A 19846-nucleotide genomic window follows, 5' to 3' on the forward strand; every position below is an offset into this window, starting at 1 on the left:
CTTCTAAGTGTCGGTAGTATACCCTTTAGCTATCAGCAGAGTTCAATAGTAAAGAGCAGATTGTATCAAACCTGCACAATACAGCAAATACTTCTCTTGCTTTGCTATTTGCCCATATAATCAAACATTTAAAAGACTAGATGGGAAAATATTAATTTTTCAGAAGCACAAAAGGGAGGGGAAAAACACTTATATCTCCCCACTGCACACCTCTATATATTTTACACATATTCTGTCTCATTGTGCAGCAGAAAAACTTTGAGGGGAAAGGTCAAATACTGTATTATGCTTTTTTAAAAAAATCCTACCAAGGAGCTTACTATTGCTAGTTAGATGTATGGCTATCTTCCAGGCTTGGAATGGACAGTGTTGCACATCTAATAAAATGGGCTCTAAGTGAAAGGCTGTACACTGGACAATCAGATGCTAGACATATATTATTATGACTAGCAACTACATTTATTTCATCAGTAAGTATGTGAAGTTACAGCCTACCCGTAGCAACTAACAAAATGTATCTGGTTAGCAAAATGTACAGACAAAATCCAATGTTGTACAAGTAGTACTTCAGCTTGTGCAATGGGACTTCGTCAACCCTACACACTTCATAGGGCGAGTGAAGGAAAAGATAGAAAAGGAGAGTCGTGTTGAACCAGAGGTTCGTTCCAGTGGCAGGATGTGACTACTGGATGTTGCACACTGGATTCAAAACATGTTGGAGATATCCAATTTCAATGGCACATACTGACGTTCTGGTGCATCCTTTGTGTGCTTTTATTTCAGTTTTTGCTTTGCTGGGAAATCACCTTCTCTTTAGATAACTTTTCATGTCTATTTGTCAAGCTAATAAAGTAATACCTTCGGCGATTAACCAGAAAGTTTGATATCTTATACACCACTCAAAAGACTTCTGCATTCACATACTCAAAGCTTAATGCCTGCTTATGTGAGGAAAGTCTACTATATAACCACACTTTTATATATATGGAATGAAATAACTTTAGTCCAGCTCAGTTTACCTCTGAGGAGACATTTTTGGACAGAAGCAATCTATACATTGTTTATGATTCAACAAGCATGAAAGCGTTTAAAATAGTTTCTTCTGCAGTATTTTAAAATTATATTAATAAGCAACATACATCTAACCTGATCATAAATACATTCACTGAGAAATAAAACCCATTAATTTTAACAGGCTTACTTTTTACTAAGTGTGTGTGGGATTGTAAAACTAGTCATTGTTTTTTTAAAAAATGAATGCCTTAAAAAACACAGGTTTATTTGGAAGAGATTGTGCGCTGCAACACCGAAGGGCCTATTCTACTGTGACTTCTGGTTTGGACCAGGTGGCATGAAAAATATAGAGAGTCCCACTATTGTACAACCTGAAATTTCTTACTGCCAGCATTCTCTATATATTTGCTAGTAACTATTTACTATGATATGAACATTTTGTATTTCCCTTTTCTCTCTAACTAAATTCTTCAGTAATTTTAATTTGTAATGTTCAGATAGTGCACTCCTTACAAAAGATGTTAAGAACAATAGTTGTCCTCAAGGACCCATTTGCTTAGCCCTAACTAGATCTTAATAGGACTGTTTCCAGCCTATAAATAAGCCCAAAGAACAATACTGTACAATGTATTTCATGCCGATTTTGTCTTTATAAATAGCAGTTCACAGAACAGTAGACATATCATAAATTAAACACAGTATATACCCTAAAGAATAATTGCTGCAGTGTTTTAATTAACAGAAACTCTAAACACACAATTGCTTAAATACTTGGATAGAATAAATTATCTTACAAGATCCAAGTAATAATAAAAAAAATCAACTGGCGCAGAAGTCCCAAATTATGTGCTATGAGAGAACTGCTTCTGTGTCATGAAAATAATGATTAAAATCAGATCATTAAAGGCTCCCAGGGGCCCAAAGGCAGCCCCCCACAGCTGCTACTCACTATATCTCTACATAAAGTACTACTCTGGAATTCCATCCTTCCAACTGGAAATAGAATTGCTAATTCTGCCCCATATCTGCATCAAGAATGATTGGATAATATTAAATCATCCCTAATACAAGACACAGGAAAACTACCTACACTCACAAGAAACTGCCCATTATTATTATTATTATTATTATTATTATTATTATTATTATTATACCACCCTATACCCTGGGGGGGTGGTCTCAGGGGTTTACATGAGCCTTGTCCAGGAAGGAAGGCAAAAGGAAGTAGTTTTGGATACAAGTCTTATCCCAAAATCAATTCTGCAAAGGTGGTAGCCCTAGCATAAACTACAGCTCCAAGGAACTGCTGGGATTTGCCATCCTGATGTGTTCAGCAGCACCTTGGACAAGGACAAGATGGAAGAGGCAGATCTTTCTCCTCTTATTTCACAGACAATGCACTGCATGTTGGCCAATATAGCTGAGGCTTTTAAATAAAAAGGGGAAAGTTTAGGAAGGGGATTTGAGTGTTAGACAAGGGAAGGGCTGGAAATTCTTAAATCAAAGCCAGAAAATAATTTGGGACCTTTTATAGCCTGCCTATTCCTTTCAGTGAGCTTCATGAGCCTCAAAGGTAATTTCCAGGCACATGCCCACTACATTTTGCTGGCATCTCTTATTTTCTTTAATCCTTCAGTGCCTTACTATGGAAACTCAAACTGAACCTTTGATTTACAAAGCATAAATTCTAAAGGCTGCCTATGACCTAAATTACGCTCTTCAGAGCCCCCAAACCAGAACACAGTAATATAATTACTAAATATCACACCAAATAAAGATGTCCCCAAATCATGTCAGCTGAAAGTAGAGATGTCATGTCCTTTGAAAATTGCACTCTCCTTACCTTAACTCAGCCTTTTCCAACCTGGTGTCCTCCAGATGTTTTGGGACTACAAAGCCTATGATCTCTACCTAATGGCCATGCTGGCTGGGGCTCATGGGAGATGTAGTCCCCAAGTTCTAGGGGGCACCAGGGTGGGCAAGGCTGCCTTAAGCCAATGGCAATACGACAGTGATACAATGATAGTGGTTTCCTAATCGCATTTTCAACGCATATGGAAAAAGCCAAACCTTTATCACTCATCAGCTACCTAATACACATACACACAGTTAAAATGTGTTAAGAGCTAACTAATCTCTTTGAAAACAAGTGACGATTTTCTAGGTTCTACCCTTTCATTGTAAATTTCCATTCTACTATTTACACTTACTAGTGAAGGTAACTGTTGGCAAGCAGAATGGAATAAAAAATGAACATTACGGAGCGAACACACTAAACAGATGGTGCTTACTTCAGTGGCCTACTTACTTAAATTAAACATTGATATAGTGTTGTGGTAGGGCCTGTCATTTGCCTGTCATCTCATCCACGCCTCAACATAAAGCAAGTATATTTTGCAAACAGGTAAGATCTTACTGTACCTAGCGCTTATTGTAAGTGCAAAGAGATTTACAGCCCGTACCAGCAGGTAAATAAACAGCTTGTGCAATGGAGTGGAATTAAGTATCCAGCCACAGACAGAAAGCCAATACTTTACAAATGGGAGCGCTACAGCCCAGCTGCCAGAGGCATCTACATGAAGCTCCTTAAGTACTATTACTCACGAGTCTCTCCAGATACAGTTTGTTATCCCCACCTTAAGTGGTTCCCTCTAGTTTTGCTTCTGCATTAGACATGATGAATGTATTACAGGAATTCTGATGGGGGGAAAATTAAGCTACAGGGGAAGCAACACAAGCCTTTCACCAATTCTGTCCATGATTTTCCGACACTCAGGTGGTACTCACCTACGTAGGCTTCCTCCTCCACTGGTAAACGGACAGACATGCAAAGGTAGGTATCAGACTGGAATGACACAACAGGGGAAAAGACATTAGGCATATTTCCCCCCAAAAAAGTCAAAATTTGCTAATTTCACAAACAGTTCACCTTCCATATATGTATACATTTCTTGCAACAGGTGACCTTGAAAACAGCTAAAATAACTTTTAGAGTAGAAGTATGCCTATATGATAAACTAATGATAAACTAGCTATAACATACTTTTTACTTCTATATTAGATCATATATTAGATAATCAGTATTTCTAGAGGGCATGCATTTCTGGCTAGGATAAGAATTTACACAAAGCAAACCTACTATATTAATCAGAAAATGGCTAAAATAGGTAAGCTGGGTCCTCAATGCTCTTCTACATATAGTTCTTTGATGCCAGGAGCACATTGGTGAGCCAGCTACTGAGGAATTAATACACACACTCGACAACAGCTTCCAGGCTAAGAGACAAATGTACAGCCTGCAGTAGTCATTTTGTGCAATAGCTGTACTCTGGGGCTAATGCAATGGAACACAGGAACTGTATCCTCTAGTGGCAAGCAAATCAAGGATACTATACAGCACATTCTGATTTTATTGTGTGGGCTGCCAGGGACAGGGGGCAGCAGAAAAGTACATTAAAAGTGAGTAATTAACAAGGAAGTTCCTCGTGTAAGCATTTCCCTGGAAATGAAAGGGAGCAAGACAAAGCCAGGCTGGATTTTGCCCCAAATGCACTTCTAAGCCCTTGCTAAATCTCTCTACAGATATGCACTTGGATAATACCAGGGGGGCGGGGGGAATAATCAAATCTATATTACTTCAAGGTAGAGGACATATTCCCAAGTCACACATCCTCCCCATACCATACCCTTGTTCTCATACAATATTAAACATAATTAAGTAGTTCACTCTGGGTATAGAGAATACCAAGAATGGAAATCCATAACTGTGTCTGTATGCTCCTCACTTCAATTAACATTAATGAAAGTTAATCAAGAGAATGTTTCCCTTAGAAGTAAGCAATGGAAAGTCGGCTGAGACACACATTTGTAACCGTCTTCAGCACAAATTGGAACATGACAACCCTGCACAGACATCAGTTACTTCACAAGTCCCAGCAGTCACACAATGCCGTGAAATGCAAGATGTGTAGGGCCAGCATGACCCACGTTTTACAAGTGCCTGTGCTAATTTTGTGGCTGCAAGTTGCTACTGTTTCAAAAGCCAAAGCTTTTTAAGAGACAATGGAGCTGAAGTCCACAATTCAAATGCCTTTTTTTTAAGAAGACACAAAATAATTGAATTCCAGCCATATGTATTTGCCCTTCCAAATTTTTGCAGAAATATTAAACATGAAGCAAGACAACTGTTTGTGTAGGTCATCCTATATACAATACAAGGCATTTGGAACTGAGGAACTATATATGCGAAAGAGAATAAATCAGAGAAAAATTTCCCTTAAACCTTTGGCCCTCCAGATGTTGCTAAACTATAACTCCCTTCATCTGTGCTTGCTAAGGCTGGTGGGAGTTGTAGCTCAACAACATGTGGAGGACCAAAGGATCTCAATGCCTCCCCAAAATGAAGTTCTTATTTGTTCTGCAGCTTCCAGTTCTATATTCTGGTACTGTATTACCACAGCAAGCTTATCTTCTACATATGTTACAACTTTGCCTCTTTCCGTTGCACCATAATGTCAAGTCCCATTCAACTCCCCATGGACTGCAAGAATTAATAAAGTTTTGAACTGGAAAATGTGCAAGAGTATTATTATTATTATTATTAGCAGCAGCAGCAGCAGCAGAAGTAGCAAATACACTTGCCATTTCCCCCCCAGAAATTTAACATATTAAACAAGTTTCCTAAAATTTCTTTGCCACCAGTGACGGACAATCTGGATACAATGACAGATCATAGTTCATTGTCATGAGACCAATCACAGTGAGCTCAGGAACCACAGCCCTCTCCCCCTCTAGTGAGAATTTTGAACTCCTGAGGAAGAGTTTGGAAGCTTCTATTTCTGTTTTAAGCTAACCACAGTGAAATGTTATGTCTGAACCCAGACAGACAGTGATAAGTCTTGTGGCTGGTTGAAATAAGCCAACTTTAAACCATAGTTTACAAAGTTCCCTTGTTTTCTCTATCTATATTTAAGATTAATCGCAGAGTAGGCAGGGATGGGATGCAACAATAGACAGTCATTAACTGGTAAGTTCCAATCTCTTCTTTGTGACTGCATTGGACGAGGCAAGAAGGAAAAACACACAAACCTTAGGCACATGCGTGTATCTATATAATGTAATGTTTATCATTACATTCAAACTGGATCACTGATTAAACAAAAATACACTTATGGTGGACTTTGAGATTTGCTTAAATGACTAGCACTAAAATGAAACATATTATACAGTATATGCCCTCGAACACCTTGCTGGTCTCCACTGTGCCTCATTTCTAAAGGAAACACAAACCCTAAGTAAGCGCGAGGAAACCTGGAATCTCACACCGCTCAGAGATTGGGGCGGTGTGTAGCACTATTTCCCCCTCAAAAACAAGACATTTAATCAAAAGATTTTAAAATTTCCACTCTCTAGATCTGCAGAGGATTCCGAAGCAAGTTACAAATCCCCAAATAATGGGATAATTTCCTAATAATACAGGACACTCTAATTCTGCCGACTTCATCACTTCAAAGTAAATAATTCACACAGAGAAAGAACTTTAATGACTGTACAAGACCCATTGCTCTTTATCTTTCAAGCTGTCAGTGTTTGATAGTCATCTACACTAATGGCTATACTTCTATTAATAAACAAAAATAGACGAGCACTGAAAATGTCAATTGCTCTGCAATCTTCTGTCATTATTTCATATATTAGTCTGCAAGCAAACATATGCAAGCTCAGACATTAATGGCTTGGCAGCACTTGCAAACACACAAAGTGAACCACCTTATTCTTTAACACACTTGCCTGATGAGTTCCTAAATACTTTCCAAACACTGAAAGAAAATAATGAACTACTTAAATTGCCTTTCTCCTACTTTCCTTCCCAAGCATTCAGTGTGAAAGTGTTGTTCATTCATTTTCCCCCATACTAAATGCATTAAAATTAATAAAAAGATTAAACCTTTTCAAGTTCAAAGCTTCTGGTCTTATGGTTGCTTATGCATGTGAAAGCTGATAAATTTGCAATTATATATATATATATATATATATATATATAAAGGTCATAGTGGAGGCTTGGAGCTCTGGATTCAAACTTGCCCATGCAAAATATCATTACATTGATCTTTGGTCAATGAGAGGTTACAGGTTTGGGGACACAGAGGATTAATTTGAGCATGATTTTGGTGGCTTAGCAGAAGTAGACAGCATTTATCCTGTACAGATTTATCCTGTCACTTAGAGGCTGCAGCCAGTCGAGTCTGCTTTTTTTCATAAGTCCTGAATAGCAAGTCACGCTTATGAACAATTTAAATGACAGCAGCCATTTTCATGTACTGCCTCCATATAAATTAAATAGTTATGAAAGGATTCATTTTCCAGTGATGCATGTTCTTCTGTTATTCACCATCCCATTTCCTTGATATCACTTTGAGTAGCTCTGTACAGAGGGTAAAAGATAGCCTCTGTATTATACATTTGAGCAAGATTCAAAATGTAAAATGCAAATGCCGAGCTTTGAACAGCAAAGATCTGAAGCACAATTAGCGATAGGAGGTTGATGCAAGAATATATTTTTTTCCCATTCTTACCAGTAAGCATTACTTAAGGCTGCCCTTGTTCTTTACGATATCACAGGCGTTTATGTAAAAAGCCCATTGTTGTAATTAGCCAACCCAGATGAAGAATTTTTCAAGGACTGATTTTTGCACATATGCCATCTGTATTCATACTACAATGAACCCTGCCAACAGTGCTTAGAATTATTCCAGATGAATGCTACATTATTTCACGCTGTAGTGCAAGTATTTTTTTTGCCCACACATAGAGAGCTCTGCTATTCTCAAACAATTTACGCAAGGTAGATTCCTGGAAGTCTTTTTTTATTCCTTTAGAATAATTAACCCAACAAATGCCATCACCAAAGACAGTCTGAACATGATAGCAGGTAGGGAAAAACCTCCACGACAGGATGCTGCTTCTTTTTATTAAAAAGGGGAGTGTAAACTATGACAGCGGTGTGGTGCTGAAAATGCCTATATGCTACAAAGGCTTCCACACACATTAATCCTAGCATGAAAGAAAGTGTTTACCATACCAAACTTTAGGACATACATGTGTTAGGGATCAAGTTATACTGATCTGTGAACAAAAGAATAGGAGAGTCACTTGGAGGATCCTATGCACAGGTGAGAGGAAAGTGTTAAAACTATTGCCTTCCCACAGATGCTTCTCAGCGGCTGTTTTTCTCCACTCCTGCAATAAGAAAGTTGATGTGGGTTTTAATCTGCTTTTAGTCTACTGCTATTTTAACTTTTCAGAAGCTGCAGTTCAAGTCACTGGCCCAGTTCAGATATCACATTCCAAAACATGGTCTGGAGGACTGAGCACAAGCTAAGGGTTTGCACCTTCTCCTTTGTCTGCTGACTTGATTTAGCAATAATTTGTTCCTAAGGGCTGGTTTGGAGGATCAGAAACATGACATTTGAACTGTGCTATTACAATCCACTCCGAGCATGTGAGCATGTTGCAAACTATTGAAGAATGAAAACACATTTATGAAAAAGCTCCCATTATTTTACTTCTCTTGTTGTGCAAGATGATCACCATGATGGGTGATATCACATGAAATTAATGGAAACTCATTGAAATGAGCTGCACATAAGCGTAAGAGTCGTTGGAATTTATTCTAAGCCTCTGAGGCTGCCACTATGGACACCCAAACAAATCAATGCCAGTAGAGCAGAACATACATCCGAACTAGAGCTAAATCACAGTCTTTCCAAGCTGCTGTTCCATGGTACAATACTTTTTGACTTTATAGCCTAGTGGCTAGGATCCCCACCTGCTATACCATAGATACTTTCAGTTGGACAGCACATGGATTTTTCAACCCCTGCAGATTCCAAGTATTTGTGTGGCTTAATTTCCAGAAAAGGTTTTTTACAGAATATTTTTACTTGAGTCCTACTTGAAGTTTTCTTTCTCTACAGCCAAGAAACTGAAACAGATGGTTCCAATCATAAGTTCCAGGAAATGCTTCCCAATAGCTAAATCACTTGTTTCAGCTTCTATTTGTGCAAGTGCTATCTGCAACAATGAGTCATCTCATCGGCCGCAAAACATCCTATTCTTGTAATGCTTCTGAAGCTCTTAACGCTGCTACTAATTTCATGACTGGCAGTTCTATCTAAACATTATTTAATCTCTTTTTAGCAGGGACTCTGAAATCCTGTAGAGCTTTTTGCCCATCTCCATGATGACTAGGAAAACATATGCAAAGTAAGAGAAATTATGTACATGTAATTGCCATTGTGTATACACAATTTAGCTTTTCTAAGTGTTTTTTTTTTTTAAATCATCTTCACAGTGAATTTTCATAAAAACAGAAACTCTTATATAAGCCTTTCTGGGTCAGCAATTAAATGGTTATTAGGCTCCAAGACTGATTGCTGTATGTTTGCCAACATTGTAGAGGAGAGATTCAAGGATTTGGGGTAGAGCGCCTAATAAGTTTAGGGTAGAGAAGCACCTGAAACTGCATCACTGAAAGAAGAGAACTATTTAAACGGCCTGACCTGGTAAGCAAAAACACAGCCAAGTACCTTGTGGTACCTTAAAGACCAACATATTTATTATGGCATGAGCTTTACCAAAGCCTATTTCACTAGATCCCTAAAATATTATCCTCAATTGCAGACTATATATGATCAGGTGTCATTAATCTAGGGTAAGGCATCAAGGTATTTCACTAATACACATGGCAATAGGGAAAGAACAAGGGATTACTTCTAAATCTTTTGTCTTAAAAAAGAAGAAAAAACTCTAGTTCCTTATTTAGCTTACAGGGGGCCAAATCTTTGTCCTCAGTAAAATCCTGTTGTCATCTGTGTGCAATTTCCCCCAAAACTTTAAATATATTGGAGAGCAATTTTATAAAATGGTTAATCAGAGGGATTCCCAGTTGTTTGTTTCTAATGTTACTAAGACATTCACCTGTAGACTTCTAAAGAATCCTAAAAAGTTTTACCCACATAAATATTCTGGCATTTACACCAAATTGCATAAATCCCACAGACTGTTTTACAGGTGGAGAAATGTTTCAGGACGTATCTTATAGGACGTATCTTATATGACCTTTAAAGCCCTAAACGGCTTTGGCCCTGTATACCTGAAGGAGGGTCTCCAACCACATCGTCCAGCCCAGACTCTTGAGATCTAACTCCGAGGGCCTTCTGGTGGTTTCCTCATTGCAAGAGATGAAGTTACAGAGAACCAGGCGGAGGGCCTTTTCGGTAGTAGCACCTGCCCTATGGAATGCCCTCGCAACAGATGTCAAACAAATAAAAAGCTATGTGATTTTTAAAAGACATCTGAAGGCAGCCCTGTACAGGGATGTTTTAAGCACCATAGGAGATACTGGCAAGTGCACAGACACCAATGGTAACTGGTTTAGCCACTCCAGCTTTAGACTGTTCTACAAAGAACAAAAGGAAAAATTCTGCACAACTAATTTAGTTTATGCAACTAAAATCGTTTCAGATCTACCTTTAAAAGATCAACTTATTTAAAGCTGATTGCCTCTAGCTAGTTTAGGCCAGTTCCCTGACTAGACTTCTAGAACATTCTTAGGTTGTTCTACACTTGTGTAAAACCTAAGGATAGGATACCACGAAAACGAATCTGCATGAAGTTGACATTGCTCCAATTCTAACAAGTCTTCACCGGAGAATTCATATTAATATTCCCTCAAAAGAGTCACTGGTTCTTTACAGATTCGGTTAGTGAGAATCACAGGAAAGCATTTATTCCACAGGGGCCTAGCATATGGTCATCTGAGAAGCCATCAAGCATTCTAAGCAACAGCGAGAACAAGCAGGACAATCCAGCTCTCCATGGACTCTTAACTCAGGGTCATTCTGAAGTCATCACAAGACAGATGTACCGATTGTAAATCTCCACCTGTTAATAAAGTGACATGACTACCTTTGTTCCTATTACTACAAGCAAAGCTATAAGCTGATCTACATACAGACTTCTGTTCTCACCTGCTTAGGAGTTACCCCTGGCATGCGAATGTCCAATGCAAAATCTGATAAACTTAGAGGAACCAGCTGCCTGTTGCTGCCCAGGCATTCATTAGAATGTGACTTGGCAGAATCTTTATACCTAAAATTAAGAAGAAATATTAAATATGTACCTTTTATTTAAATGCATTTCACAACTTGTATAACTCATACAGGTGCTCCAATAACTTTCGCTGCAGCTACAATAATTTGAGAAATCCATGTGTGGATTACATAATACAGTTTGAAATATTAAGAACTGGCAAAATATTAACAATCATTTCATACACCAGGTCAAATGGTGGCTAACATGTCCCAAGTTTACCGTGTACTGATAGGAAGGAAAGTTGTATTGATGAAACAAGTTCTTTGATGTTTCAGCCAACTGAGCATCCAAACTAACATGCCAATTCACACATGTATCCAAGGAAGTCTGCAGGGCTGCCCCCAATTTACAACAAAAAAGCCCATGCAGATCTCTTTACAAGGAGACTACCAAGAAGTCAGACGCAGGTGGTGCTGTGGGTAAAAGCCTCAGCGCCTAGGGCTTGCTGATCGAAAGGTCGGCGGTTCGAATCCCCGCGGCGGGGTGCGCTCCTGTTGTTCGGTCCCAGCGCCTGCCAACCTAGCAGTTCGAAAGCACCCCCGGGTGCAAGTAGATAAATAGGGACCGCTTACTAGCGGGAAGGTAAACGGTGTTTCTGTGTGCAGCTCTGGCTCGCCAGAGCAGCGATGTCACGCTGGCCACGTGACCCGGAAGTGTCTCCGGACAGCGCTGGCCCCCGGCCTCTTGAGTGAGATGGGCGCACAACCCTAGAGTCTGTCAAGACTGGCCCGTACAGGCAGGGGTACCTTTACCTTTACCAAGAAGTCACTTCATGGATAACACTTCATGATTGCTTCAGTTAGTTGTAACATGCAAACTATGGAATGAATTAATAGATGGGGAAATCCTCAATATGCAAATATACAGCAGAACTCCCAATGCATAGCTGAATAAGCCTGGGGGAAGAACTTCCTGCATTTCTCTTCTTGAACTGTGATTGAAAACAATTGTCTAATCACATGTATTTGCATCTTTTGTATGGATACCAAAGAAGTCACGGAAAATTTTGTTCCCTATTATTTGTATAGGAAGAGAATCCAGAAAAAAAACCTCCTATAAAATATAGTGGGGGAACCCTAGACATGCTTCCTAGTTTCAGGACAGCTAGATATAAGCAGCCTTTGATGCAATGTGAATACTAAATATATCCATGGATAAATATTTGATGTGGCAATTACGGGGACTATGCTGTACATACAACCATATTGTCTTGTGAGCAAATAAAGCAGACTTCCGCTTAAGAAGGTATCCATAAATGCAAGGAGACATCTTCCAGAAGGCTAATCAAACAACTGATAAGTTACCTGATGCACTTTAAAAAGAGATTTCAAAGGACTAATGGGAAGGACATTGTATATAAAAAAGTTACTTACTTACTACAGAGCCTGTCAAGCTCACATTGAATTAAGACAAAAAAGTTATTGCAAAACAGTATAAGAACGATGATGCAACGCACTGAATATTTCAGTATTAACCAAAACCAATTATAATCACATTTAATAAAAAATAAGCCAGTTATATTTTGAGAATGTTTTTGTTTACTTTGCTGGAAGCTTCACTTTTAAAGCCACAACACAAATCAAGGAAAAGCAGACGGCAACACTAAGCAGCGCACACTGATAAACAACCCACCTCTTAAAGACAGAAAGTGGGCTTCTGAAAGCCAAACAGCTGTTTTGAAAAATAAGGAACAATATTAGCAGGTTGTTAACGAGGCCAGCCATGTTCACCCTGCTGTTCCTGACCCGATTAAGGAAGCAGGGAAAGGGCAGTGCAGCTCTGTCGGCTGTGATCCTGACAATTAGGCAGCAGCACTGCTATCAGTTTGCTACTTCATTATGATGTTCTCCACAGGCATCCTACAGCTTTTGACAGACCATCTGTCCTGGACGGTGGTGTGCTCTAAATCAGTAAGGTGAGATGATACTGTGCTTTCTTCATTGGAAGCAGGGGAGGAAAGTAGGAAAGGGAGGAGGGCAGGGAAGAGAGTCTTTCCTTTGCTATGTCCAGTGACAGAGCAGAAGCAGAATTCACAGCCGTGTTGCTTTATTCCAGCCTACTGTAAAATCTCCATTTTGGAAAAAAGTCAATCCATTCCACAGTGCAAGAGACTCCAAGTGGCACTGCAGAAACCCATGTCGCTCGTCATTCAGGACCTGCAAAAATAGAAACAGATAATGGGTGACTAACACATTACAGCATTAGTTCTCAGCAAATACTTGCTAAAGCTTTTTCGCACATTAGGAGTTTCACAAGCTCTAGCTCAACTCAGAAAAGGTATTGTAAACTTTGTTGACCCTCTCCCCTCCGCCGTCCTCACAACTCCATGCAACAATTCTCACAAGTATGGTACATATTCTTTGTAACAGGAACTGTGAATGCTAGAGGTGATGCTATCAAAAGTAGTTTATCAAACTCCCTAATGCCTTCAAGTGACAGGACTTAGAAAGCTTAAGTGCATTTAGCCATTACCTAGCTTTTCTTCCTCTACTTCAGAGAAGGCAGTATTCAGTGCTGAGTATCATACACAATATTCTTTTACCAAGAATTAAGTAAAGTCCACTTTTTCCATAAAGTTTAGAGCAAGTGCAAAGTTTGCTAGCAGAAAATTCAAATGTCTGTGTGTATATGAAACACAGTGTCTGACCTTCCAGCTATAGAACAAACAACATATAAATAAATGTGAATATTAAATAAATAAGTAGTTCAAATTTCAATGAACTAGAACAGTGTTCCTGGACCCACCAATGCACCATGGGACACTTTCAGGGGGCCTCAATACCACAGTCTGCCCAGGGTTTCCCACTTGCCAGTCCCATCCCCTAGCTATGTCATATAGCCTTTTGGTTGGACCACTGCCAGCACCAGCAACTCTTACATGCTGAGAAGTCATGGCCAGGAGACAGAGAAGTTCAGTAGAAGAAGGATGGTCTCACGCCTCTGAGGTATATTCTGCCTGAAATATGGTAGGCTATCACAATGCCTCCAGAGCAAATATTAATATTTAGCTTGAAAAAAGTTGAGCTATGAAACACCTTGCCCCAAGGAACATGCTGAGCCAATAATTTAGCAATTTCCAGAGGTGGATTCAATCTCAATAGAAAATGATGTCAGTAATTGCCAATGGGTTATGCCAAACTCTGCCTCTACCTGTCACCATTTTGTGGTCCAAGAAATGTTCAACGTTTTTAAGACTGTGATGAATAGCATCATAATTTTACATTAAACATTTGATAATTATATGCCTGCTGATCAGAATCACAGCACTATTTGTCTTGTAAGCTAATACTGCGAAAATGGAAAAGTGAACATGGAGAATGTGTGGGTGATTAAGATAATATCCTAAATTTAAAAGTAACATATTGACAAACATAAAATGCAGAAGTGTTAAAAAAACACACCCAGATCTCAGCAAGGTCAAGTTTCATCAAGAGATTTCTGTTTATTATTTATGAATTGCCTCAAGTATTTTGGGCACTATGCTGAACAACTAAGAGAAAGCACTGTTTAAAGAGAGCTTTCAGTCTAGAAATGAAAACTGAGGAACAATAGAATAAAATGGGAACAAGTGAGGATAAAGGATACAACAACAAGATTACACGGTTGCTTAGGTTCATTATGTGTGCATCTTGATACGGCAGCTTTGCTTTGGGTTAGAATAGATGCTCCACAGGAAGACAGCAAATAAGTAGGGGAGACAGAAAAAAAGGTCAAGTAGAAAGGCTGGGGAAATGTTTTGACCTATTGGAAGTCAACCTCACTTTTATAGTGGCTGCACATTTCCTTCCCATCGTCAAAGTTTAGCTCGGACCAATTTGCATTTATTCCTTCTTTGCAGAATTGTGTTTTTCCACATCTTAAGCTGTTGGTTGATAGATTGATCAAAAAAACTAAACATTTGCTGCAGATGAGTGGAGGAGCAGGCGAGGTAAAACACTACAGATTTGATTGGACTGACTCAATGAGTGGCTTTAGATGTATCTTCTATGGGAGATTTTTTTATGTCATCCTCTTATTTCCTTAGATTATAAACAATTGACAGAAAAACAGCCTATGTGCCCAACAGAAAATTCACAAACACAGTGCACAAACAGATTGCATAGAACTCCTGTGTGCTTCCTATTCTACCTATTTAAACATTTGAAGCCCATCAATATTTTGTTGAACCTGGCATGAAGATAGCTTAAAACAGGAGGATGATGGGTTAGTGAAGCATGTATCCCCTGTGTCATGGGACAGAATTTGCTTAGGTAAGCTTGTAAAACCATATGTGACTCTTCTAGAAAAGGGGAATTTGTGTGACTGTCTTAATTGTAGGCAATAGGTGAACTGCTTGGACTTTCGTTTGGTTGAAAAATACATACTTTGTCTTAAAGTGAGGGAATTGACTTGTAGATTGTGTCAACATGCACACATACTGAAAATGAGAATTTATTTGAGGATTAAGCACTCCAGCAACACCCAAAGGCATGTAGAACATTAAGACAATGGAATATGAGTGGCACATCATGTTGGGATCAATTATACAGAAACTAGAGGGTACCCCACCAAAATTCCACCTTGCCCAAATCTTGCAGGATAAGGATACCCATACGACCCTGAAAGTAGCTAGGTTCCTGGTCGCTGTCCTTACCCAAAAGCGACGCCAAGGAGCACTACAAGCTAATTAAGGCGTAGTATGCCATTCCATCTTATAGTATTTTATTGTTATAGTGGTGTTTTAGCGGCTGTTTTTTCCCACGTGCACAAGCTGTTATTTATGTGTTGTTTTTATCTGTATGGGCCTATGGCCGTAATAAATATTTTCTTTCATCGTGCTCAATTCCAATTATAACAATAGTCTCAGCATTACAGGACATAAGTACAGTATCAGTTTACGACTACAGATTTCATTCTGTGCTTCTGGACCAAGTCAACAAATGATTTAACAAACATCCAATGTCTCAATTTAAACTCCGTTCTTGGCACCTGAAACATGCCCAGCATCCAACACTGAATAGCTAAACCAGAAAGCCTTCATTTATTTACTGTGAAGAATTTCAGTACAGTGGTACCTCGGGTTACAGATGCTTCAGGTTACAGACTCCGCTAACCCAGAAATAGTACCTTGAGTTAAGAACTTTGCTTCAGGATGAGAACAGAAATCGTGCGGCGGCAGCAGGAGGCCCCATTAGCTAAAGTGGTACCTCAGGTTAAGAACGGTTTCAGGTTAAGAATGGATCTCTGGAACGAATTAAGTTCTTAACCCGAGGTACCACTGTATAGACACATCCCCACCACTTACAATAATTAAGTGACTTTTCCCAATTGATTACCTTGACAAAATATGGATATACCCACGAGAGGTTAACATAGGAGTCCCATCTGTTTTTATTCTCTATTTTAGATTATTTCACTCCCCACCTGAAACTGGGACTTCCAGAAGTTAAGCAACTTCACACTTCAGAGGTAGCAATGGTGTGGACATAAAATGCTTAATTTTGACTAGTTTGGACCTATAATGTCTATACCATTACCATCCTGAAGCATGAAGTTCATTAACCTCCCAAAGAAATTAAACATCCCAGATGCCATCCACCTGCAACCTTTTCAACAAGTTGTATCAGCTCTTAACATTTTAACAGCTTTGCATATCCATGTAACAGGAATACGACATTGCCCCTGAACAGTCTTTTAACCAGTCTTCTCATTTCTCACATAATGCTCTTTTCAGGACGACTACTGTACGTCTTTGTGTGTGCAGTAGTTTCCATCTCTACTTACCCATTTCAAAACATACATACTGAAATTCAATGCATGTTTCATTCATGGAGATGAAACAAACATTGCTTTTGAAAGCATGCCTCCCACCTACTGGAACGCTGTAAATCTGTAGACTTCCTTCCTCCAGAGAATTCCAGAGTGCACAGAAAGCATTTAAATGGTTATGGATAATGTAGTAGACTGCTCAGCTAGTCAAAGTATCCTGCCATGTCTTATGCTAAAGCTACTCCATTTTCCCAGCAGGAAATATTCAGGAAATGCTCCATTTAACAAAGAGCACAATAATGATTAACAAGGCAGCAAGATCCCCATGAGATATTACACCTCCAGATGTCCATAATAAAAAGAAAAAACCATCAATGAAATTACACAAATAGAGAATAATAAAGGGAAGCAAAAAAATAAAGGGAAATGTACTTTTTCTACTGGCAAAGTGCTTCTAAAGGGTCACACACTTTTGCACAGAAAAAGAAATGCAGTCTAGATGTCTGCTTTATCTTTGCATATTTAAAGTTTTCTAAAATAGCACATCTACTATCAGCATGGACAACTGCAAAGACTGCTAGCATACTTACAAAACACTAATCTTAGATTAATCATCTATTATTAGTATCAAACTACTCTCCTGTATTTTTTAAGCTTGTCTCATGGTTAACCTTCTGTTGACAGTAAATAAATATGCATGTATACTTCTTTAATTCAAGACTTATATTTGCATTACAAAACTGATCAAAAGAAGTCCTTTTTTGTGGTGGCCCCCAAGCTCTAAAATAGTTAGCCAGTATGATGCAACTGCCCAGAGACTGGCTCCTTCAAATGAATTGTTAAGGCCTTTCTCTTCAGACAAGCTTTTAATAATTCGGGTATTGTTTAAATGCTGAATGTCAGTTTTTAATCTACAACTGCTGTTCCTGAAACTTTATTGCCATTTTATTTTTTCTTTAAATGCAACCGCCTTTTGGAGCAATTGTTGAAAAGTAGGCTATAATTTCACCAAATAATAAAAATGCACTGCCAATGTGAACATTTATAATACAATGAAAGCATGGGCTAGGAAAGATTTTCGCTAGAGTAAAAGTGGTTAAGAACAGAACAAACATTTTGTTAGAATCATTCCTGCCATGCTGAAATACATTCGCAGCACCTGCTTGCAGAGGGGCAGTGCTTAAGTTGTATTCTTTGAATTCTCTATATAAAAATATGCGCCAGAAATTAGAATAAACCAGCCACACGAAAGCAAACTGCAAAGCTAATGGGAAAGAAACCGCTGGTCTGACACAATGATTCCTGACTAAGATAAGGGGAAAGACAGAACATGAAGGCACAACTATGAATGCTAATGCCACATATACTTTCTCACTACTAATCTGCAGTACTGTCAGATGCTACTATGGGAAACATTTCTTTAAACAGAAGCCAAAACAAATTTTCCGGTGTAGTCAAACTATCATTTTCCTTTTGTTTTTTATTAAGCTATGTTTTTATACAGTAAACTGCACTGTGATCCTTGGATGAAGGGTGGTATAATAAATAAAATAATAAGGCTTGGAAAGAAGTGGTCAGACAAATGAGATAATAGCAGGTCTATGCATTTCCTTTAGAAGATTCATCTTTGAAGATGACCTTTGGAGACTGCTTGGAAACTTCAGCAGATGCATAAAGAAGCTTCCCAATTGCTTGGAGGGGTGTGTGTGCAAGAAATCAGAGTGTATAAACACTGGTTCTGTACCAGTTGCACTGACTGAAAGTGTGTTCCAAGGCCAGTTTAAAGTGCTCTCTATCTAAAACCCTAAATGGACCAAGCAGATTATTTGAAAGACAGCTCACACCTATAGGAGCCTGCTCAGGCTTTAAGACTGGCCATGGAGGTCCTAATCAGAGCACAGTCATACCTTGGATCCCAAACGCCTTGGTACCCAGACATTTTGGCTCCTGAATGCCACAAATCCAGAAGTGAATGTTCTGGTTTGCAAATGTTCTTTGGAACCCAAATGTCCGACGGGGCTTCAGCGGCTTCCGATTGGCTGCAGGAGCTTCCTGCAGCCAATGAGAAGCCACGCTTTGGTTTCCAAACATTTTGGAAGTCAAATTGACTTCCAGAACGTATTCCATTCGGCTTCTAAGGTACAACCGTACAGCACATCAGACTGACAGACATATAAGACGAACCACATGGCAGTGGTGAGCATGTGGAACTCCCTCCGACGAGAAGTGTGTTTAAAACTGCCAATGGGGGATGCAAACAGGTTGCTTAGAAGATTTAAAATACAACTTTCAGAAAATTAAAAATCAATGAAATAAAACCCAGGGAAGGCAGAGTAAGAGACATTCAGCAGCCAGAGCAATAATTCCATTATATATTATGTTGCAACTGAGTTACATAATGTTTGATTTTTCAGAGATTTTCAACTTATTTATTGAAGCCTGCACAAATATGTCATCTGCTTCACCTTACAGAACCAAGAGCTCGATTAATTACCTTCTCAAACAACACTGGCTTTATACTACACAACTCATAAGGTACGCACCACAGTAAATTTTAACAGTAGTTTTTGTGAGGAGAGGAAGAGCTTTATTTTTACTTTTGTGTAAGTTTTGTATGAAAACATTTATGGTGTAACAAAGTTATTTGATAAGCATCTGACACTTCGGTAAGATACATTAACTCCCCATACTACTAAGACACAATGTGTAGAACTAAATCGGCAACAAGAGAAAAACAGCTTACTTTTAACAGGGCACCCTGGTTTCTATTCCTGAGACACAGCCAGCTGTTTGCTTCTGAAAAGCTGATTACATGTTGCTTATACTAAACTATGAAAGTGTCTGGAAAATAGGATTAACCAATTTAGCAGCGATCAAAACAAGAGGTTGAAAGAGGTGGTACGGTAACCCAGACAGAAAGGGGAAAGCA

General features: G+C 38.9%; 1 protein-coding gene across 6 annotated transcripts in view; it reads right to left on the reverse strand.

Moving 5' to 3' along the window:
* Positions 1-19846, reverse strand: part of PAM (peptidylglycine alpha-amidating monooxygenase) — a 121050-nt gene that overhangs the window by 65604 nt on the left and 35600 nt on the right. For all 6 annotated transcript variants that reach the window (XM_028749435.2, XM_028749434.2, XM_028749431.2 and 3 more), the window contains exons 2-4: positions 12802-13325; positions 11046-11166; positions 3802-3859 (exon numbers count right to left, since the gene is read on the reverse strand). In XM_028749435.2, coding sequence (XP_028605268.1) covers positions 3802-3859; positions 11046-11166; positions 12802-12893 — 271 coding nt within the window. In that variant the 5' untranslated portion in view covers positions 12894-13325. The remainder of the gene's footprint in view (positions 1-3801; positions 3860-11045; positions 11167-12801; positions 13326-19846) is intronic.

This window comes from Podarcis muralis, chromosome 11 (assembly GCF_964188315.1).
Source record: "Podarcis muralis chromosome 11, rPodMur119.hap1.1, whole genome shotgun sequence".
NCBI lineage: Eukaryota > Metazoa > Chordata > Lepidosauria > Squamata > Lacertidae > Podarcis > Podarcis muralis.